We start from the raw sequence: 21,884 nt of genomic DNA, 5'->3' as shown, positions 1-21,884 counted from the left end.
GCGCCGGCAGCCCCGACCGAGCAAAATTGCTTCAAGGAGGCAGCATCGCGGCAACATGAACTCGCTTGAAGACCCAGCAGCAAGCTCGAGCTCGAGCGTGCGACGATGCACGCTCGCGCGCAGTCGATCGCACGGATGACGCGCGTGCTCCTCCTGGGCCTGCTGGCCGCGGCCAGCGGCTTCCTCCCGCCTACGCGCCGCGCCACAGCAACACACAGCGTGTCCATGGGCGCCAAGAAGAAGAAGGCCCTGGTCTCGCCGGACGGCGGCGTCGTCGCCGCGCCGGCGATCGAGGAGGCCGAGGCCGCCGCGGACATCGCCGCGGACCCGACCGAGGACGCCGCGCGCGCCGCCGCGCCGGCGCCCGCGGCCGCCGACGGCCACGCCGAGGCCATGGGCCGCTTCCGGACCTGGCCCATCACCGCCGCCGGCGAGCTCGAGCCCGTGCTGCGCGCCATGGGCCTGAAGATCGACGCGAGGAAGATCGACGGCACGTCGAGCGCGGACGCGGCGCTGAGCGACGCCCTGGTGTCCGTCGGCGCGTCGGGCCGCGGCGGCACGGGCTCGTTCGTGAGCGACGACGGCCTCATCCTGACGAACTGGCACGTCGCGCACGAGGCCGTGCGCGCCGCGTCCCTCGCCGAGGGCGCGGACTTCGTCACCACGGGCTTCGTCGCGCGGAACCGGACCGCGGAGGTCCGCGGGCCCAACACCGAGGTCTGGCTCACGCGGGAGTGCGCGGACGTGTCCGCGGAGGTCGTCGAGGTGCTCCGCGACGGCGACGACGCGCTGACGCGGGCGAACAAGGTCCGGGACCGGCGCCAGGAGATCGCGGCCTACGCCGAGACCGCGCTGAAGAACAGGGCCGCGGCGCTCGGCGTGAGCGCCGAGGGCGTCCGCTGCGAGGTCCAGGAGCAGTTCGCCTACGAGACCTACGTGCTCTTCACCTACGAGCGGCTCCGCGACGTGCGCATCGTCTACGCGCCGCCGCGGTCGCTCGGCAACTTCGGCGGCGACGAGGACAACTTCGAGTGGCCGCGGCACACCGCGGATTTCGCGCTGCTGCGCGCGTACGTCGCGCCCGACGGCTCCGTCGCCGACTACGACGAGGCCAACGTGCCCTTCAGGCCGGACTCGCGGCTGCGGCTCTGCGGCAGCGGCGCGGCCGACGGCGACTTCGTCTTCCTCCTGGGCTACCCCGGGAGCACGAACCGCTACGCGCCGTCGCGGCGGCTCCGCTACGGCGACGAGGTCACGACGCCCGCGCTCATCCGCGACTTCAAGCGGAAGCTCGAGCTCATCGGCAAGTACGAGGTCGACGACGACGTCGCGCGGTTGAAGCTCGCGGGCGCGAAGAAGTCGCTGGCCAACGAGCTCAAGCGGAGCGACGGGAAATTGGTCGTCGCGCGGAAGATCGGCCTCGTCGAGGAGCGCGGCGACGAGGAGGCCGCCCTCGTCGCAGCCGCGCCGACGGCCGCGGTGCTGCTGCAGGACCTCGAGCGCATCTACGGCGAGCTCGAGGACGGCGAGGACGCGCTCGACGCGCTCGCGGCGCTCCGCGGCGCGTACTTTGGGTCCTCGCTCCTCGCGGCGGGCCACCACTTCCACGAGGCGTCCGTCGAGCTGAAGAAGCCCGACGCGGACCGCGAGGCCGACTACCGCGACCGGAACCTGCCGTTCCTCGAGCGGCGCCTCGCCGCGCGGCTCGAGGGCATCCACGAGCCGCACGAGGCGCGACTCGTCGCGGACGCGCTCGACGCGGCGCGCGCGGCGGGCGTGCCGCGCCGGGGCGTCTTCGGGAAAGGCGACATCGCGCGGGCCGTGCGCGACTCGAAGCTGCGGGCCGGCTGGGTCTTCGCGGATCTGCGGACCGCCGCGGAGGACCCGGACCCCGCGCTGCTCGAGGATCCCTTCGTGGTCCTGGCGACGCGGCTCTACCCGCTCTACGCCGCGGTGCGGGATTCGGGCAAGCGGCTGCTGTCGGACCGCGACGTGTGCCTGTCGGCGCTGCTGGACCTCCAGCGCCAGCACAGCGACGAGCACTTCTGGCCCGACTGCAACGGGGCCCTGCGCGTGTCCGCGGGCCACGTGCGGGGCTACGCGCCCGCGGACGCGGTCGCGCACGGCGCGCGGACGACGCTCGCGGGCTTGCTCGACAAGGTGCTCGAGGCGCGGCTCCGCGGGGGCGCGGACCACTACGAGGCGCCGGACGCGCTCGTCACGCTCCTGGAACGCGACGGCGCCGCGCGGTCGACGCCGTGCTGCCTCCTCTACTCGACGGACACGGTCGGCGGCAACTCGGGGTCGCCGGTGCTCGACGCCCACGGCGACATCGTCGGCCTCAACTTCGACCGCCAGCGCCAGGGGCTGCTGAACGAGTTCAAGTGGTCCCCGGACTTCTCCCGGTCCATCGGCGTCGACGTCCGCCTCATCCTCTGGCTCGTCGGCACCTACGACGGCGCGCCGGAGCTGGTGGCGGAGATGACGTCCGACAGCCGGCTCACGAGGCACGACTAAGGGTGTGGGGTTCGTGAGCGGCGGCGCCGGCGGCGGCCGGAGCGCGCGTGTCCAGCCGAGTCGGCTCGCGAGACGCCCTGGAGCGCCGTCTGGAGAGCTCGAGCAGCATCAACGCGTGCTGCACCGCCGCCGCCGCCGCCGGAGCCGCGCACCACCGCCAGTCCTTCCATGCCGTCCGCGCTCGCGTCGCTCGCAGCGCTCGCGGCGCTCGCGGCGCGGTGCGCCGCGCTGCGGCCGGCGCTGGCCTTCTCCAAGTACCAGGGCCTCGGCAACGACTTCCTCCTCGTCGACAACCGCGACTCCGCGACGCCCAAGGCGTCGCCGGCCGAGGCCGCGGCCCTGTGCGACCGCAACTTCGGCGTCGGCGCCGACGGCGTCATCTTCGTCATGCCCGGCGAGAACGGCGCGGACTTCAAGATGACCATCTACAACTCCGACAGCTCGGAGCCGGAGATGTGCGGCAACGGCATCCGCTGCCTCGCGCGCTACCTCGGCGAGCTCGGCTGCGAGGGCGCCAAGGACGGCGACGACGAGGTCTTCACCATCGCCACGGGCGCGGGCCCCATCGTGCCCGTCGTCCGCGGCGACGGGCTCATCACCGTCGACATGGGCGAGCCGGAGCTCGCGGGCCCCAAGGTGCCCTGCGCGCTGGCGCCCACGGACGGCGACAGGGTCGTCGACGCGGCGCTCGAGGCCGGCGGCGCGACCTACGCGGTCACGGCCGTGTCGATGGGCAACCCGCACTCGGTGGCGTTCGTCGACGACGCCAAGGCCGTGGACCTCGGCGTCACCGGTAAAGCCGTCGAGCTCAACACGGACGCCTTCCCGGAGAAGGTCAACGCGGAGTTCGTCGACGTCGTCGACCGGTCCCACGTCAACATGGTCGTCTGCTGTGTGGAATTCAACCGCTGGTTTGGGTGGTCCTGACCAAACTTCAGAATTCTCTAGCTCGATCACATCGAAGTCGATTCGGCTGATTTTTGGACGAATCGATTGCTCTCGTCGAGTTCTCGAAGCACGGTCGAAGAGCTTGCGTCGAAACTGTCGCATATGCGCACATTGAAGTCGGGTTGAAGATTTGAATTCCACGCAGGTCGTCTGGGAGCGCGGCTGCGGCGTGACGCTCGCGTGCGGCACGGGCGCGTGCGCCGTCGGCGTCGCGGGCGTCCTCACGGGCCGCACGGACCGCACCTGCGAGGTCATGCTCCCCGGCGGGCCCCTCGAGATCGAGTGGCGCGAGTCCGACAACAAGGTCTACATGACGGGGCCCGCGGAGTTCGTCTTCTCGGGCTCCGCGCCCCTGCCGGAGCAGTAGGGGGGTCCGCACCTAAGGCGGTCCAAGTGCTTAGTCCGACCCTAGTCGAGGACCTTGACGAAGTTCGTCACGGGCACCTTCGTCGGGTCGTTCGCGGGGATGCCGACGGTCTGCTCGCCGACGGGCACGAAGCTGAACGCGACGAGGCCGACGGCGAGGCCCAGCCCGCCGAGGAGGCCGAACGGGAGGCCAATTGTGTCTCCCTCGTCGACGTCGCCGGGCGCCTCCTTCGTCTTCCACGACTCGGAGAGCAGCGCGCTGTCCTCCGCGGGACGGTTGTACGCGCTGACCTTGTCGCGCATGGACAGCGTGCCGAGGTCGAACTTCGTCTCCTCCTCCTCCGGGGTCGGCGCCGGCTGTTTTTCCCCGAAGGCGGAGCGAACCATCGCGCCGCGCGCGGCGGCGCGCGGCGCGACGAAGGCGTCGGCGCCGGCGAGGGCCGCGAGGCAGGCGAGGAACGTCCGCATGCGCGCGAGCTTCGAGCGTTCCTAGTTTTAGCAGGGTTTGGAGCAGGCGTTGCAGAGCTCCTGGCTCGCGGCGGACGGCGCTGTTGCTCTCACTCAGAGCTGGCGCATACGCTGGCACAAGAGCTTGCTTCAAGGTCATCAAGAGATCATCAAGGTCGGCTCACTGTGGCAAATCGGCATGGGCCCTGAGTTTTGGGCCGCTTTGGTGACGCCATTCGCGCTGCCCTGAGCCGCCAAAAAGCAGCGCCAAGGCTGCCGACGTTCCCTCTGCATACGCAAAGTATGAGCAACATCACCACGCGCCTCGCGTCGCTCAACCTGGAAGAAGACGCCAACGCGTCCGACGCGCCGGAGCTCTCGGCCCTGCGCCTCGACGACGCGCCGCGGCCGCCGCCGCCGCCGGCCGCCCTCGGGCTCGTCGACGCGCGCACGGGCGCGCGCGTCGTCGTCGTCGACCGCGGCCACCGGTCGCGCGTCGGCGCGCGCGAGGCCGGCTTCGGCGCGAGCGACGACACCCGGGAACCCCTCGAGCGGTTCGACCCCGTCGTCGTGCCGCGCGCCGGCGGCCGCGCGGCCGCCGCCATCCTCGGCCGCGTCCGCGCCGCCGACGACCGCGTCCGGCGGCGCGAGAGCGCGGCGGCGGACGTGCCGTGACGCGTAAGCTTCCGAGCGCTCCGAGCCGCGCGTCGCGGCACCCGGCGCTTACGTGGGGTCGGGGCGCCTAGGCGACGGAGGACGTCGTGTTCGCGGCCGCGGCGCCGCCGACGGACTGGGACGAGCGCTCGAAGAGCGCGTCGATCGCGTCGGGCTCGGGGAGGCGGTTCGCGGCGGTCGCGTCCGAGGGGGGGGGCTTGGCGCTGGCGGTCGCGGCGCCGTTGACGTCGACGAGGGGCGCGCGGTTCTGGTCGTCGGGCGCCGCGTCGCTCCTGACGCCGTCGAGCGACGACTGCGACTCGCGGCGCTGCGCGAGCTTCGCGCGCAGGTTGCCGAAGCCCTTCGTGGACGCGCGGCGCCGGCTCTGGTGGACGCCGTGGATCTCGAGGTCGAGGCCGCCGAGCGCCTCGTCGTGGATCGACGCCGCGGGCGGCGCCTCCGCCTCGAGGGGCGCCGCCTTCTCGGGCGTGATGGTCCGCGAGTGGTGGCCGAAGGACGCGTGGGACCGGTCGAGGATCTCGCCCTCGGGCGGGCACGCCTCGCCGATGCCGCCGAGCGGGTGGACGCGCTTGAGGCCCGCGCCACCGTCCGGCAGCGCGCGCGGCGGGTTCGCGCCGCCGTAGGCCTGCTTGGCCCGCGCGTGGCGGCTCCGGCGGCGGTAGGACTCGGCGTCGTAGGCGGCGCGGCCCGCGACGGACGGCGGGTTCGACGCGTAGGGCCCGCCGTCGCGGTGGCCGCCGAAGCCGTCGGGCCGCGGCGCGCGCGGCGCGCCGCCGCCCGGGTCGCCCGGGCGCCGCCGGTTGCCCTTGGGGCCGTTGGGGTTGCGCTTGCGGCGGTTCCGGGGCGCGCCGTAGGCCCGGGCCGTGAGCGACTCGTCGTCGCCGCTGTGGTCCGCCGCGCGGTGGCCGTAGGGCCCGCGCCGGTCCCGCGGGTCCCGCGCGCGCGCGTCGCGCGCGTCGGGCCGGTCCCGCGAGTGGTCCCGCGGCGCGCCGAAGGACGCCTCGTCGTCGCCGCGCTCCGCCTGGGAGTTCGAAGACGCGTCGGCGTCGTGGAAGCCGCCCCGGTGCAGCGCCGAGTGGCCAGCGATGCCGAGCGACGACAGCCGGTCGCGGTCGCGGTCCTTGGGCGCGTGGCGGCGCCGGTCGTGGCGGTCGACGCGCTGGTGGGACGACGCGTCGTCGTCGTCGGGCGCGTGGCGGCGGTGGCGGCGGTGGTGGACCTCGCGGTCGTCGCGGTCGCGCTCCTCGGACCGGTCGCGGTGGCTTCGTTGGAAGTTCGACGTGTCGATGGGGCTGTGGGACCGGCGGTGCTTCGCGTGCTCGAGCGCGTCCGTGGCTTCGTTCAGCGCGTCGCCCGAGTGCTCCGTGAAGCGGTGGCTCTTCTTGTGGCTGCTCCGCTCGCGGACGTGGACGACGCGCGCGGGCGACGCCGCCGACATGACGCGGCCGCCGGGGTTCGACCCCGCGGTGGACCCGAAGGACGCGTTGCAGGGGTCGGGGTCCCCGAGGCGGTGGGGCGCGGGCGTCGTCGACCGCAGGGTGTCGAAGTTCTGCGACATGGCGCGCTGCTCCATGAGCTGGAGGCCCACGTGGCCCACGTCGCTGTCGAGGTCGTTCGCCTTGAGGATGTCCCGCTGCTGCGCGATGACCTTGTCGCGCATGAGGAGCTGCAGCTGGAGCTTCTGGATCGTCAGGTCCTTGCCCTTGACGACCGAGCTGTGGATGACCTGGGCCTGCTCGAGCTGCATGTTGCCGAGCTCCAAGTTGCCGATGCGGTACCTGTGTGGAATTAAACCACTGAACTTTGAAGTTCTCTAGCTCGGGCAAATCGAAGTCGTTTTGGCTGATTTTTGGACGGATCGATTGCTCTCGTCGAGTTCTCGAAGCAAAGCCGAAGAGCTCGGCGCAATTCGTTCAATTACGCGCAAATTGAAGTCGGGTTGAAGATTTCCACACAGCGCGGTACATGAGCTCCAGGAGCTCGCGGCGCTCGTCGGACGTCACGCGGCGGTCGTTCCGCAGCTCCGCGTGGAACCGCTCGGCGCCCTTCTCGTTCTCGCGCAGCCGCTTCTTCGTCTCGCCCTTCGTGCGGCCGTTCTTCTCGATGGCCTTGCGGAGCTGCTCGCACTCGCCGTAGGCGGCCGTGACGTGTTCCGGCGCGTCGGCCAGCAGCACCGCGACGCGATCGCCGGAGGGCCCGGCCTTGGGCGTCTGCACGCGGGACGCGTTCCAGTCCGCGACGATGATCTGGCGCTTGCCGATCTCGATGGAGTTCTGCACGTTCTGGTCCTCGAGCTCGATGAGCGTCCGCCGGAGCTGCATGCGCTCCCGGAAGTTCTCCTGCATCCAGGCCTTCATCTCCTTGAGCGCCGCCTTGTCCGCGCCCGGCGTCTTCGCGACGCGCGCCGGCGCCGACGCCCGGGGCGCGTCGAGGAGCGCGTCGAGCGGCAGGTCCTCCAAAACCGCGCCGCCGGGCCCCGTCGTCGAGTTCGCGAGCTGCTGCTTCAACACCGTCACTTCATTCCTCAAGTTCTGGATGAGGGACACGTACTCCGAGATGTGGTGGTTCACCTCTAATACATTTCTCTTCACGTCCGTCTTGATGTTTTTGGCCCTATTCGCGTACTTCAACGTGTTCAGCGTCTCCTCGAAGGACGCGTTCGACGCGGAGATGTTGGCGATCATGACCGTGCGGCAGTTGCCGCCCAGGGAATCCTTGAGCAACCGCGTCAGCTTCGAGTCGCGGTAGGGCACGAACTGGCCCCGGTTCGACTTGTCGCCGAGCGCGTTGATGCAGTTGCCGAGCGTCAGCAAACTCCGGTTGATGTTCGCGCCCTCCTTGAGGCGGTCGCCCCGGTTCTTCGTGTTCGCCGCGCGCTCGGAGCCGGCCAAATCGACCAGCGAGAGCTTCCCGATCTGGATCGCCGCGCGCGTGCCCTCGGCCTGCTCGCGGGTTTCTACCGTGATCTGCAAGACCGCGTGCGACCGGCTCGAGACCTCGTTCGCGGCCGTCGCGTGCTGGCTCCGCTTCGCGTTGCCCCGCTGGAGCAGCGCCATGACCTCCGTCGCCGAGTTCGCCTCGATCTCCGTGATGCCGGCGACGACGGGCCCCTTGAGCGGGTCCTCGCGGAGGTCCAAAAACTCCGACGCCTCCTTGGCCGCGCCGCCGACGTCCGCGGGGTCCTCGCAGGACCCGAGCAGGTCCCGAATGTTCTCGTTGTAGACCTCGAGGAAGCTCACCGTGACCTTGATCTCCCGGCGCGCGCGCGCCTTCTGGCGGTCGCGGTGGCGGAAGAGGTCGCGGAGCGTGAGGACCATGATGCCTGGGTGCGAATCAAATCCTCAACCCGACTTCAACACGTGCGACTTCGACCGTTGCGACGCGAGCTCTTTCGTCGTGCTTCGAGAGCTCGAGGAGAGCGATCGCTTCGTCCAAAAATCACCCGAATCGACTTCGATGTGGCCGAGCTCGAGAATTTTGAAGTCCGATGTCCGCGCGGCGCGATGCCCGGCTCCTCGTGGCTCCCGATCATCGTGAACGTCTTGCCCGCGCCCGTCTGGCCGTAGGCGAAGACCGTGGCGTTGAAGCCGTCCAACACGCCCTGGATGAGGAACTTGGTCGTGCGGTTGTAGACGGCGAGCTGGCGGTCCTCCTCGTCGAAGACGTAGTCGAACGCGTACTTTTTTTCCCGCGACCGGTGCTGCCGGAGCACGTTCTTCCGGTCGTCCTCGCGCTGGGGGTCCAGGATCACGCAGACCTTGCGCTCCAGCACCTTGACGATGTGGCGGTCGCCGAGGTCGTGCTTCAGAAGCGGTCGGACGCGCACGACGACCAAAATGTTCGACTGGCCCTGCCACATGCGGCGGCAGTACGCCTCCGTGTCGAGCTCCGCGGAGCCGGGCGTCTTCTCCGGCGGCGGGCCCACGTCGACGCGCAGGCCCCGGTGCTGCACGGCGGGCAGGCTCTCGACGACCGTGACCTTCTTCGCCGCCCGCGGCTCGGGCTCGTCCGCGGCGTCGTCGAGCGCGGCCGCGACGGACACCTTGACGGCGTCGAGGTCGCCCCGGGGCGGGGACGCGCCCCGGTCCGCCGGCGCGAGCGGCGGCGTCTGCGTCTGGCCGGGCGGCGCGCCGTCGCCCGCGGGGCTCCGCGGCTGCGGCGGCGGCAGCTGGGCCCCGGCCTCGACGGGCGGCCGCTCCGGGTCCGGCGTCGCCGCCGTCGCGTCGTCCGCGGGGTGCTGCGCGCCGGCGTCGGCGTCGCTGAGCTCGACGAGGGTCGCGTCCTGGGCCTCCCGGGCCTCGGGCGCCGGCGCCGCGCCGCCCTCCTCCATCGGGGCAGCCGCTCAGCCGAGGGGGCGCACTGGACAGCATCAAGTGCTCATAGCTACCTTGCAGGGCAACCTTGTTGCGCGCCGATGGGGCAGCCCGTGAACGCGACCTTCGGGTCCGTCGTCTTCCTCCACCTCCTCCACTCCGGCGGCACGACGCTGCGCCAGCTCTTTTCGCAGCAGCTCTGCGACGACGGCTACGGCCTGCGCTGCTGGGAGGGCCGCGGCCGCGGCATCCCGGCGCCCGCCGAGGCGCGAAGACCCCTCGACGCGCTCTACGGCCACTTCCCCTTCCAGCCGGCCAAGTTCGCCAAGGTGACGACGAACCCCTTCTACCTGACGGTGCTGGCGGACCCCTGGGACGTGCTCCGGAGCGGCTACTTCCACATGAAGCTCCGGAAAGACGAGCGGCGCCGCATCTTCCGGTTGGACGCGAAAATCCCCGCGCCCGAGGCCTGGGCGCGCGAGACCTTCCCCGAGGGCCTCGCGGCGCACCTCGAGCGGCTCGCGGGCGTCGACCCGGGCGTCTGGGTCACGGGCACCTACGCGTGCGACGCGGCGCTCGCGAACCTGCCGCGATTCCACTTTTTGACGGAGAAGGACCACCTGCGCCGCGGCGGCCTCGGCGCCGTCGTCGCCAAGCTCCGCGAGCTCTGGCCCGAGGCGCCGCTCTCCGCGGACGTGCCGGACCGGAACCGCTTCGCGTCGAACCCGCGGTCGCTCGCGCTCGCCGCGGCCTTTGACGCGGACTTTCCCCGCGACGCGCGGGACCGCTTCGAGAACGCGAGCCACACGGCCTGCACGCGGCGCGTCCTCGCCGCGGCGCGGACGCTCCCGGCCTTCTGGCGGCCGAGCTCTTCGTAACCGCGGATCGGCGCGTCCCTCGGGCGAGTTAGGGAGCGCGGAAGCAGCAAAGCGGGCGCGCGGCCCTCTGGGAGGGCGCGCCGGGCCCCGGAGTTTCGCGCGGGAAGAAGGCGGTCCGGCTCCCTCAGAGCGCGGCGTCCGGGTCCTGCGTGGCGAGCTTCATGACGATGGCCGTGATGTCGTCGCGGTAGTCGCCCTCGATGTCGCGCCACCGCTTCACGGCGAGGTCGATGAGGGACTTGCAGGCGTCCTTGGCGGCGTTCTCGGCCCCCGAGTCGAAGAACTGGCCCACGAGCTCGATGGCCTCCTCGTTGGGGATGAACTCCCAGACGCCGTCCGTCGCCATGACGAGGAAGTCGTCGCGGTCCGACACCTCGTGCGTGCGCACCTCGGGCTCGGCTATGACGCCGATGCGCTTCACGGCGTTGTCGCCGATGGACCGGCCCATGGCCAGCCCGACCTGCGTGCACTTGCGGTCGAGCCAGACGCGCGCCGACAGGCCCTCCTCGGGCGGGTCGGAGACGAAGCCGCCGGCCTTGACGATGCGCTCGCGCTCGCCCGGCGCGTTCGGGTTGTGGTCGATGGACAGGGGCACGCAGGTCCGGCCGGCGCCGTCCTTGACGGCGACGATGGCGCGCGAGTCGCCCGCGTTCGCGGTGAAGATCGTGTCGTCGACGCGGTAGCAGACGACGGCCGTCGTGCCGCTGTAGTAGGACTCGACGTTGGACCGCGCGAGCTCCATGTCCGTCGCGAGGAACGTCGCCTTCAACGCCACGTCCGGCGCCGCGTGGAGGTCCGGGTGCGCCTCCAAATCCTGGACGATCGTCGCGAGCACAAACTCGGAGACGCCGTCGCCGTGCTCGCCGTGGCCGTCGAAGATGCAGTAGAGGCTGCAGGCGTCGGAGTCGTTGTAGGGCGCGACGACGCAGCCCCGGTCCTGGTTGATCTTCGACACGACGCCCGCGCCGTAGTGCTTGGGCTCGATGCCGTGGTAACTGTACGTGCCCAGAATCGACCCGTCGAAGGGCGCGGTCGTCGCCTCGTAGCCCGGCTTCACCGTGACGGCGTTGCGCGCCTTGGCACCAAGTGGCCGCGTCTCCGGCGACGGCGACGCCGCCGGGTTCGCCGGGTCGTACTCGGGCGAGCGGAACTCGAGGGAAGGCCGGCGATTCCGCTCGCCGGACGCGCGCGCGTCGCCGAGGGACGCGTCGGACTTGCCGCGCTGGGGCGCCGCGCTGTAGCTGAGGCGCTTCTGGCGGAACTCGGACGCGCCCGCGAGGGACGGCTCCGCGAAGAGCTCGCGCGCCTCCTTTTCGAAGAGCTTGAAGAGCGCCGACCGCTTCCGCGCGTCCTCCTCCAGGAAGAGCTGGTCGCCGCCGTGGCGCTCGTAGAGCTCCCTGAGCTGACCCTCGAACTCGACCCTGCGCTCCTCGCTCAGGGACGCCACGCCCAGCGACTCGTAGAGCGCCGCGAGCTTCTCCTGCTGGCCGGGCACCTCGTCGGCCCGCGCGGAGACGGCGGCGCCCATGGCGTGTCTAGGGCCGCGTCGCGCGGTCGGGCGGCGGGCGGCCCGGCGCCTCCGGCCGCGGCGTCGAGAACGTCGAGGCGCACTCAGGAAGGCCGCGCGGCGACGGCGGTGTGTATCCCTCGATCGCGTTACTCTCGCCCCATTAAAAATGGCACTCAAACCCGTCGCGAGAGATATACCCGAAAGTTGTACTTGAATTGAACTAGTACGCTCACCGAAACAGAAGTTCAAACCGTGGCTCGCGTCGTGTCCCTACTGCGACGCGCGGCCCGCCGGAGTTGGAGAACAAAAAAGGTGAACGCCGGCGCCTACTGCAGCGTGCAGCCCGCGCTTCCCGGAGCGCAATGCGGGAGGTCCACGGTGTCGCCGCGGTCCCGGCCGTCGGGGATGAGGTCCGCGTCGAGCCGCTCCTCCCGCTCCACCCTCCGGCTGGCCCTGCGGGCGCCGCGTTTGCGACGGCCGCGCCGCTTCGCCGGGGGGTCGTCGTCGATCGCCCTCGCCTCCGGCGGCGGCGGCGCCGCCGCGGGAGCCGAGGAGAAGGAGACGCTCCGGGACGCGAGCGACGGCCGCCTATAGGGCGGCGGCGGCGGAACCGGGCCGTCGGAGAAGAGCCCGGCGTAGGAGGCGGTCTCGGGCAGCCCTAGAGCTCGGGCGTAGGAGTCGTCCTCGGCGCCGTCGTCGGACTCGGACTCGGACTCGGACTCGGACTCGGACGCGTCCCGGGCCGCGGCGCCACCGCCGTGGGCGTCGTGGACCTTGCCCGGGTCGTGGCCCGTGCTCCAGCGGCGGATGGCGTCGAAGGACCCGCCGTCCAAATTCGCGATGGCCGCGAGCTCGCGCGACTTCACCTCCTTGACGGCGTTGACGACGCAGGCGACGCAGCACGCGAAGCAGACCGCCAGCGGGATGATCATGTTGCGCACCGTGAGGGGCTGGAGCTCGTCGACGTCGAAGTCCGACGGCTTCGCGTGGCCGATGGCGCACGTGTCCGCGCCGCGCGTCGGGTAGCGGTCGAGGAACGTGTTGTAGGAGATGCCCTTGGACTCGTAGGACGCCATGAGCGCGCTCAGGGGCGTCGCGACGTCGTCGGCCGCGGGCCACGCGTAGGCCATGACGACGACCGTGTCCAAGGCCACGAGGTCGAAGTCGCACAGGATCGCGTTCATCTCCATCGTGTGCTCCGCGTCGTACTCGTCCGTCGCGATGATGTCGCAGGTCCCGTCCTCGAGGTGGCTCCGGAACTCGCCGTAGCTGTTCGCGGCGACGAACTCGGCCCGCGGGTAGACGTCGCGCATGGGCGACATCGTCGACGGCCACGCGCAGACCTTGCCGGGGCCGTAGAGCACCTCCTCCGTGTTCTCGCCGAACTCCCAGACGAGGCCCCGCTCGGACGTGAGGAAGGCCGCGAGGTTCGCCGTGTAGGACGCCGTGATGATGAGGATGAAGAAGGCCCAGCCGAAGATGAGGAACCGCGTCGCGGCGGAGTCGCTCGTCGTCTCCGCGACGCCCGCGCTGAACAAATCCACGGACGCCGCGTGCGCGCCCCGGAGCGCCGCGTACGCAAAGGCCGCCGCGCTCTCCGTGAACGACGTCTCCTTGTGCCACTTCATGTGGCGCGCGAACGCCGCGTCGTCCATGTGGCCTAAATCCAGCGTCTGGATCATGCCCACGCAGACCGCGACGAGGAGGATCGCGACCCAGAGCGACGCCTTGAAGGGCGTGAAGAGGCGCAGCGCGACGTCGTAGGAGTTTAGCTCGTCTTTCGTCGGCTGGGGCGCGTAGAGGTAGATGAAGGCGTGGATCATGGGCCGCGTGAAGGCCGCGAGCTCGAGGCGCTCGGCCGTCGGGTAGATGGGGCCGACGCCGACGTCGTAGACGCCGTGCTTCACGTCGAGGCTGAGGCCGCTGAAGGAGCCGACGGCCGCCGCGGACGCGGCGCTCACGTCGATGGCGTTCACGACCGTCGCGCCGCCGCTCTCGAGGAGAAACGTCACGTAGTCGATGAAGGCGCCCTCGAAGGGGCTGCCCGTGCCGTTGGCCTCGTACGTCGACGGGTAGTAGTCGCCGGCGATCGCGCCGAGGTAGACCGTGACGCCCCTGAGGCCCGCGATGTTCTCCGCGGTCGTCCACTCGTCCCAGGCGCTCTCGTCCTCGCCGCAGGTGCCGTAGGAGAAGAAGCGCCGCGCGGCCCGCGCGGCCGCGACGGCGGCGCCGAGGCCCGGCACCTTGGCGTTGAGCGCGTCCGTCGTCATCGCGGACGTCGTCGCGGACCGCTCGCCGCTCGCCACGTAGGCGTAGGCGCTCCCGTGGCAGAGCGCCTCGTCGACGTAGCACCAGCGCAGGCCGCACCACGCCGCTTCCGCGCCGACGTCGTCGCACGACGGCGCGAGCCCCTCGTCGTGCGCCGCGCACTCGCCGTAGCCGTAGCTGTCCGCGTAGCACTGGCACGCGCCGGCGTCGACCATGGCCTGCGTGAGGCAGGGCACGCCTGCGGACGACGGCGCCAGGAGCGAGCAGGACGTGAGGTTGAGGTTCGTCAGGTTAGTCGAGGCCAGGGGGTTCCCCGGGGCTTCGGACAGCGGGAGGCAGGGGCACGCGGCGTCGCCCGCGTCGACCGCCATCGTCGTCGGGGGCGACGACGGCCTCGACGACGGAGGCGCGTCGGCCGCGGAGACGACGAGGGCCGCACAGAGGACTATCGAATTCAGCGGTCGGATGCGCAGCCCTACGCTCACGCGATCACAGGCCGACTCCATCACTGGCGCCTGCCGCCCGGTGGACTTCCAGTTTGAGTAGTTCATCGTCTTCTCTCGCGGGCTGCCAATTGTTTCCGGAGAACGGTGAACATAATATAAAGTTGACTTGAAGAAGCAAAGTGCGCCATGCTCAGTGACCGCGCTAGCCTTGCAGTTCCGTCGCGCCCCGGCTTCTCCCGGTGGAGAAGGGCGCGACGGGCGAACGTCCGTGCATTTACTTCGGTCTCCGAGATCATAGGTGGCGCGACTCCTTGATGACGCGGGCGACGTCGCCGACGCGGTCGACCTCGTGGAGCGACCTGAGGAAGTTGCGGAGGAGGAAGGGCGTCTGCTCCTCGGGCCGGCGGCCCGGCGGCGGCCGGCACCGCTTCGAGTGGCGGTGGAGGAAGCGGAGGTAGTCGTCCCAGTTGCCGTACTTGCCCTTGACGGCGAGGCGCGCGGCGCACTTGGCGACGTCGAGGAGCGAGTCGCCGCGGATCGGGTGGGGCTCGCGGCGCTCGAAGCGGTCCTTGCGGCCGTACTGCCGCATCCACGTCACGGCGCGGTCGTCCTGGTCGTCGCTGTCGCTGAGGAAGCCCTCGTAGAGCTCCTCGTCGTCGCTCGAGCTGCTCGACGAGCTCGACGACGACCGCGACGAGCTCCGCGACCGCCGGTCCCGCCGGCCGCCGCCGCCGGACCGCGCGTCGCCCCGCGCGCCGCCGCGGCGCGGCGACGGCGGCCGCCGCCGGTCGTCGTGGCCGTCGCGGCGCCGGTCGTCGCGCGGCGGCGACCGGCTCCGGCGCCGGTCGTCGTGGCCGTCGCGGCGCCGCTCCTCGCGCGGCGCGGGCCGCCGGTCGCCGCCGGCTCAGGCGGCGCCGGTCGTCGTCGCGGCGCCGGTCGTCGCGGCGCCGGTCGTCGCCGCGCCGGTCCCGGTCGTCGCCGCGCGGCTTCTCCCGGTAGTCGCCCCGCGGCTTCTCCCGGTCGTCGCTCCGCGGCTTCTCCCGGTCGTCGCTCCGCGGCTTCTCCCGGTCGTCGCTCCGCGGCTTCTCCCGGTCCTCCTCCCGAGGCGGTTCGTCGCCTCGCGTCGCCTTGTCCGGCGCGGGCCGCCGCTTGGGCTCCGGCGCGGGCCGCGGCGCGTCGGGCGCGGCGACGGCCCGCGGCACCATGGGCGCCGCGGGCTTCGCCGGCGCCGATTGGCCGGCCGGCGCCGGGCTCGCCGCGCGGCCGCCGTCCACCGGCGCCCCGACGCCGGCGGCGCGCAGCGAGTCCGCCGCCGCCCGCTCCGCCTCGCGGGCCTTCTCGACGGCGCGGTCGTACTCCGACTCGAAGAACATCGCGTGGCGTCGCGCTCCCGGTCGTCGCGCCCGGACGAGCTGCCGCTGCTCGCTGTTCGAGCCGTCGATTGGCATCAACTCCAGGGCACCGTCGCGGTAAAATTTTACCTTGGGCCTGCTTTGCGCTCGGCTCGAGGCTGCCCGCCAATCGACCGCGCCCGCGCCGCACCGCCCAGCCATGCCCAAGCTCGAGCGCGCGAGCCAGTACCTGCGGGAGAAGGGCCAGGGCGGCGAGGTCACGGCGGACACGGCCTACGACGGCGCCGCGACGCTCCACCGAAAAACGATGGCCGACGTCGAGACGCTCGGCGCGGGTCTGTGCGAGCATTTGGTGACGGGCTTCCGCTACTTCGACAACACGGTGAAGCTCCTCGACGCCGTCGCGGCGCGGAGCGGCGGGGAGGTCGGGACGGCCGCCAAGGGCCTGCGGGATCGCGCGGCGTACGTGCACGCGACGGTGCGCCGGTCCGCGGGCAAGGTGCTGGTCGACGCCGCGCTCGACCCCCTGCGCCACCTCGCCACGTCCAAGACCTGCGGCGACGCCATGGCGTTCCGCGACCGGCGGCGCCTCGAGTTGGACCGCGCGGCGCGGAAGGCCAAGGAGGGCAAGGGCGAGCGCGCGCTCGCGGCGTCGCGGCGCGAGGTCTTCGACGCGGCCGACGCGGCGGCGAAGCGCGAGCTGGCGCTCCACGAGGCCGCGCGCGACGCGCTGCTGGAGCGCGTCGCGTCGACGCTCGCGGCGGCCCAGGCGGAGCTCTTCGAGTCCGCGTCGTCGTACGCGGGCGAGGCCGCGGCCGCGTTCCCCGGCGACCGCGTCGCCCACTTCCGCCGGAAGATGCGGGCCCTGGTCGAGGCCGGGGGCCCGCCCGTCGTCGAGGCGGCCGACGGCGCCGCGGCGAAGGTTTTTGCGGTTGTGACGGGCAAGAAGACCGTCCAGGAGCTCGCGGACGACCGGCGCCGCGTCGCCGCGGCGAAGCGGCAGCGCGCGGAGGCCCAGGCCGCGGCCTACGAGTCCGGCGACGTCGACCGGGGCTCCGAGTTCGGCGGCGCGCCGCCGCCCCTCGCCTAGGAACAATTCGTTACGCGGCCGCGGCGGGCGCGGGGGGGTCGTCGAGGCCCGGGAGCTTGTCGACGCTCGAGGCCCGCGACCCGAAGGTGAGGTGCTTGCCCGAGCTCGCCTGCTCGAGCTCCTCGGCGAGCACCGCCTTCGCGTCGCAGTCGCGGACGACCTCCGCGGGCAGGTCGTCGCCGGGGAGGACGTCGTACTCCGCGTCCGGGTCCACGAGGAGCATGTCCCCCCCGCCGCCGTAGAGCTCCTTGGGCACGTAGTGGCTCTTCGTCTCCTTGAGGACGCTGCGCAGCGACTGCTGGCTGTGGCTCGGGGTCAGCGACGACTCGAAGGCCCGCTCGAGCGCGTCGTCGCCGTCGCCGCCCTCGGACGTGCGCACGAGCGTGGGCTTCGACATGCCCTCGCCGTGCTTGGCGACGTTCACCGTGAGCAGCGACTTGCGCACGGCGACGTCCGCGACGCCGAGCGCGCGCTCGCAGAGCGCGACGTTGAGCGCGACGCGGATGCGGCGCCACCGCGTCCGCACGATCTTCTGGACCTCCGCGTGCGCGTAGTCCGCGAGCTCGGACCCGGCCATGTCCGTGACCTGGCTCAGCATGGACGTGCGCATGTTGCGCCCGCTGCCCTCGGTCATCGTGTCCTCCTTGTGCGCGGCGTCGTGCGGCCGGAAGCCGTTGGGGAAGTTCGCGCGGCACCGCATGATCGCGGAGCGCACGCCGCTCTTCTCCGGCAGCCAGCGCTCCAGCGCCGCCGCGGCCCGGGGCCGGTCGAACATGGCGTCGAGCACCTCGCCCCAGCCCGGGTCGCGCATGGGCCACACGGGGTTGAGCGGGAACACGAAGCCGTCGTCGATGCGCGCGAGCAGGAACGCGCGGAGCTCCGGCTCCGTGAGCGTGCGCCAGGGCGGCTCCCCCAGGTCCGCGCCGCGGTAGCCGTCCCAGACCACGAGATAGTCCGGGTCGAGCTCCTGGGGGAAGTAGTAGTTGAAGCACTCCGCGCCGTGGCGCACCGCGCCGACGTCGCGCGTCGCCGCGACGCACTTGGACACCAAGTCGTAGCTGTGGCGGTCGCCGTAGCCGAACTCGGGCAGCTTCGGCGCGAAGCCCAGGTCCGCCTCCTTCTTGAGCACCTTGAGCCACGCGGACGTCCAGTTCGCGAACGTCGAGTCCAAATTGTGCACGTGGATGAGCTGCTCCGCGTTGTGCACGAGCCACTGCATGAGCTTGACCTGGTTCGTCGGCAGGGGGCCGTACTCGTACGTGTCCGACGACCCAATGGTAAAAATGTCGAAGTCGGACACGACGGGCTTGACGAACTCCTCCGCGTACGCGACCTGGGCGGGGAAAGAGAGATTCAACGTCGCTTCAACGTGAGCGATTCGCGCGCGCGCGTTCCGGAAAACGCGTCCATGCGTCGAGACCGTTCCAGGGGATGACCGCTCGTCCAAAAATCAGCCGAAACGAGCGGGAAACGGCCGAGATCGGAGCCTCGCGACGTTCGCGCCCGTGTCCCGCGCCGCGCGCGACCAGCAACCCCCGCGGGTTCATGGCCTCGAGCGTGTCGTGCTGGAGGAGCACGACGGTCGGCGACGACGTGCCCCGCAGCGTGTGCAGGTTCATGTTCATGAAGGCCGGCTCGCTGTCGCGGCCCGTCTCCCAGCCGACCATCGGCCGCACGTCCGCGCGCTTCACGTACGCGTCCATGAAGAGGAACTCGGGCACGTCGAGGCCGTACATGTCCGCGTAGTCGTTCAGGTCCAAAATCTCCCCTAAACCCCGCTTGCACCAGGCGAACCAGAACTTCTTCAGCGCCTCCAGGCCCGCGCGCGCCTCGGTCCGCTGGAGCTCCGACTTGTAGTAGACGCGGAAGCGGCTCCAGTGCGGCGGCTCCTCGACCTTGTCCTTGTGCGCGTCCTTGTGGATCTGCACGAAGGGCACGAAGCCCGACAGCCGGTTCTTCTTCGCGGACTTGCCCTTGACGTTCAGGCCCTTGCCGACGCCGACCTTGCCGAGCATCTTGGCGATGGAGTCGCGGGAGCAGGGCCGGAAGATGGCGAACCAGCGCGTCGCCTCGCCGCCCGCCCGCTCGCCCGCCCCGGCGCCCGCGGGGCCCGACGCGTCGCCGTCGCGGTAGAAGTCCGAGATGAGCTTCCGCGGGTCCATCGGGTAGTGCTCCGCGTGGAACGCGCGGAGCGACGTCCGCCCGAAGAGGCGCTCGAAGTCGTAGAGGCTCAGCGTGTAGACGGCGACGCTCCCCACGGCCTCGATGGACGCCGCGCGCACGGACCGCTTGAGCAGCGCGACCTCGCCGAAGAGGTCGCCGGACGTGTAGCGCTTGACGATCTGGACGTCGGAGCCCGTGGAGATCTTGGCGACGCACTCGCCGCTGTCGAGGAGGAAGCAGCACGTGCCCGCGGCGCCCTGCGTGACGATCTCCTCGCCGTCCGCGTAGGCCGCGTGCGCGCACGCCGCCGCGATCTTCGCTACTTTTTCATCGTCAAAATTCTCGAAGAACTTCTGGTCGCGGATGAGATCTTCGAGGTGGTCCCGCTCCTCGATGATGGCGCCGAAGTCGTCCTTGTCCAGCCGGTAGACGCTGAGGTCGTCGCTGCCCGCGGTGACCGTCGCGGCGCGGACCTCGTGGCGGAGCAGCGCCCACTCGCCGAAGAAGCCCCGCTCGCCGTAGGCGTGGACCTTGGCCCCGTCGACCCAGACGTCGGCGACGCCCCGGTCGACGATGTAGCACGCGTCGCCCGCCTCGCCCTGCTCGATGAGCACGTCGCCCCGCTCGAAGTCGCCCTTCTCCATCGCGCGCGCGGCCGACTCGACCTCGGGCCGCCCGAGCGCCTGGAACAGCTTGATGCCGTTGAGGAGCAGCACGCGGTGGTCGAGCTCGGCCCGCGGGGGCTCCTCGCCGAACTGGAGCTTGCGCAAACTCGTGCTCTTCGTCGCCAGGAGCTTGGCCGCGGCGGCGCCCGTGCCGCCGGGCGTGTCGTCGCGGCCGGGGCCCTTGGCCGTCCGCGCCGGCGACGCGTCCCGCACCTCGCCGTCCACGGCCTTGGCCGGCGGCGCGGGATCGCACATGTCGCGGTGCGGCGGCGGCTTTTCCACTTCAGGGCTCCATCATCAGCGCGGATGGCCTTTTCAGAGGTTTCATCGAGAGGGCCATATCCTGAAGTTTCCCTCACATGCTTCGACTCAAGCATTTATACTGGGAATGCTCGATGAGCGCTGATGCTCGTGGCTCCAGGCAAGCAACAAGAGCGCCTGTGCCTAGGCCTTGTGCGTGCGTAGAACCGCTGCCCAAGTAGGCCTTGCCCGCCGGCGCGCCGAGCTGGGACCCATGTCCAAGGTCACGGTGCATGCCGCGCCCGATGAACAGTACTTCGAGGAGATGGAGGCGGAGCCCACGGGCCCGGACCTGCGCGAGGACACGCCCTACGTGTGGTACTGGGAGGAGGACGCGCACCGCCTCGAGAACCACAAATTCTGGGTATGCAAGGCTGGGACGCTTTATTAAGCGACGCGGCGGAGCGCCGCGTAAAAGCACGCACATAACCAAGCATGGGCCGCAAGTACGCCGACGACGCCCGGCGGCCGTCGGTCTGGGACGTCGACGCGCTGCGCCGCTCCATGGACGCGCTCCAGGTGTCCTGGAGCCACAGCGTCCACCTGCTGGGCTACCTGGCCCGCCACCCCGAGGTCGCGGCCTGGGACGACGTCGCCTGGGGCGACCTCCGGAGCAGTCCGCCGCGGCGCTTCAAGGAGGCCGTCGCGGCGAACTTCAGCGCGCGGAGCGTCGACCTCGTCTCGCGCCACGACTCGTCCGACGGCTCGACGTCGAAGCTCGTCGTCGGACTCCGCTGCGGCAAAAAGGTCGAGACCGTGGTCATGCGCCACGGCACCCTGCGGTCGTCGCGCGTCACGGTCTGCGTGTCGTCCCAGGTCGGCTGCGCGATGCGCTGCTCGTTCTGCGCGACGGGGACCATGGGCATGCAGGGCGACTTGACGCGCGGCGAGATCGTCGAGCAGGTGCTTTTGGCGAAAGGCGTCGACGGCCGCCTGCGCAACGTCGTCTTCATGGGCATGGGCGAGCCGCTCAACAACTACGACGAGGTTCTGGGCGCGTGCCGCTGCCTGCTGGACGACCGGTGGCTCGCCTTGGGCGGCGGCCGCGTGACGATCTCGACGGTCGGCGTCGTCGACCGCATCCGGAGCCTCGCGGCCGACGAGCCCCGGGCGAACCTGGCCCTGTCGCTGCACGCGCCGACGCAGGACCAGCGGGTGGCGATCATGCCCGCGGCGAAACGCTACGACCTCGACGACTTGCTGGACGCGTTGGACGCGTACGTCGCGGAGAAGCTCCGCGAGCTCGAGCGCCGGGGCTCGCGGAAGCGGCGCAACGACGAGAAGCAGCCCCTGATCATGGTCGAGTACATCCTGCTCGGCGGCGTCAACGACTCCGTCGCCGACGCGGACGCGCTCGGCAAACTCTTCTCCAGGGCCGGCGCCGCGCCGCGCTTCGGCGGCCGCGCGATGGTCAACCTCATCGCCTACAACCCGACGCCGGACCTGCCCTACGACCGCCCGTCGGACGCCGCCGTCGCCGCGTTCCAGAAGGCCGTGCAGGCCCACGGCGTGCTCACGTGCGTGCGCATCACGATGGGCTCGGACGTCGCCGGCGCGTGCGGCCAGCTCCTCAAGGACACGCGGGCGCCCGACGTCGAGGACGCGGTCCCGGGCCCGCCCCGGCGAAGAAAGCCCGCGGCCCCGCGCGCGCGGCCCCCGGCGCCGCGCGCCGCGGCGTCCGCGGCGCCGCGGTCCCGGGAGGCCGTCGCCGCGGCGCTCGCGGTCGCGGGCCTCGGCTTCGGCGTCGCGGCCTACCTCGCGGCGCCGGGGGGATTTTAATTCTCTCAAAAAAACGGGAAGGCGGCCTCCTTGCGCTCCTCCGCGCCGCGCGAGTACGCGGCCTCGTCGACGGGGTCCCGGAGCTTGGGCGAGTTCGCGCGGAGGTGGCGCTCGAACGGCGTCAGCGGCTCGCCCGTGGGCCCCGCCTCGTCGCCGTCCAGGGGCAC

At 71.5% G+C, this 21,884-nt stretch overlaps 6 protein-coding genes across 6 annotated transcripts; 3 read left to right on the top strand and 3 right to left on the bottom strand.

The window, feature by feature from the left end:
• Positions 1-552: 552 nt before the first annotated feature.
• Positions 553-2,484, top strand: AURANDRAFT_10293 (hypothetical protein; the record flags this gene model as incomplete). Its single annotated transcript, XM_009038134.1, has 1 exon — positions 553-2,484. A coding segment is annotated over one exon (1,932 nt), but the record flags the coding sequence as incomplete, so codon positions are not given.
• Positions 2,485-2,685: 201 nt separating this feature from the next.
• On the top strand, positions 2,686-3,832 carry AURANDRAFT_24874 (hypothetical protein; the record flags this gene model as incomplete). Its single annotated transcript, XM_009038135.1, has 2 exons — positions 2,686-3,399; positions 3,611-3,832. 2 exons carry the CDS (start codon positions 2,686-2,688, stop codon positions 3,830-3,832), a joined length of 936 nt encoding a protein of 311 aa, XP_009036383.1.
• Positions 3,833-6,866: 3,034 nt separating this feature from the next.
• Positions 6,867-8,812, bottom strand: AURANDRAFT_25396 (hypothetical protein; the record flags this gene model as incomplete). Its single annotated transcript, XM_009037812.1, has 2 exons — positions 6,867-8,204; positions 8,396-8,812. The coding sequence occupies 2 exons, from the start codon at positions 8,810-8,812 to the stop codon at positions 6,867-6,869; spliced, it is 1,755 nt and encodes a 584-aa protein (XP_009036060.1).
• Positions 8,813-10,268: 1,456 nt separating this feature from the next.
• Positions 10,269-11,099, bottom strand: AURANDRAFT_25355 (hypothetical protein; the record flags this gene model as incomplete). The annotated part of the gene is made up of 1 exon (XM_009037811.1): positions 10,269-11,099. A coding segment is annotated over one exon (831 nt), but the record flags the coding sequence as incomplete, so codon positions are not given.
• Positions 11,100-19,011: 7,912 nt separating this feature from the next.
• Positions 19,012-19,665, bottom strand: AURANDRAFT_3853 (hypothetical protein; the record flags this gene model as incomplete). The annotated part of the gene is made up of 1 exon (XM_009037732.1): positions 19,012-19,665. A coding segment is annotated over one exon (654 nt), but the record flags the coding sequence as incomplete, so codon positions are not given.
• An 897-nt stretch (positions 19,666-20,562) lies between these two features.
• Positions 20,563-21,510, top strand: AURANDRAFT_12147 (hypothetical protein; the record flags this gene model as incomplete). The annotated part of the gene is made up of 1 exon (XM_009038136.1): positions 20,563-21,510. A coding segment is annotated over one exon (948 nt), but the record flags the coding sequence as incomplete, so codon positions are not given.
• Between the last annotated feature and the right edge of the window lie 374 nt (positions 21,511-21,884).

This window comes from Aureococcus anophagefferens, assembly GCF_000186865.1.
Source record: "Aureococcus anophagefferens unplaced genomic scaffold AURANscaffold_7, whole genome shotgun sequence".
Lineage (NCBI taxonomy): Eukaryota > Pelagophyceae > Pelagomonadales > Pelagomonadaceae > Aureococcus > Aureococcus anophagefferens.
Note: the sequence above shows the minus strand (reverse complement) of the source record. Positions and strands in the feature narration are given on the sequence as shown.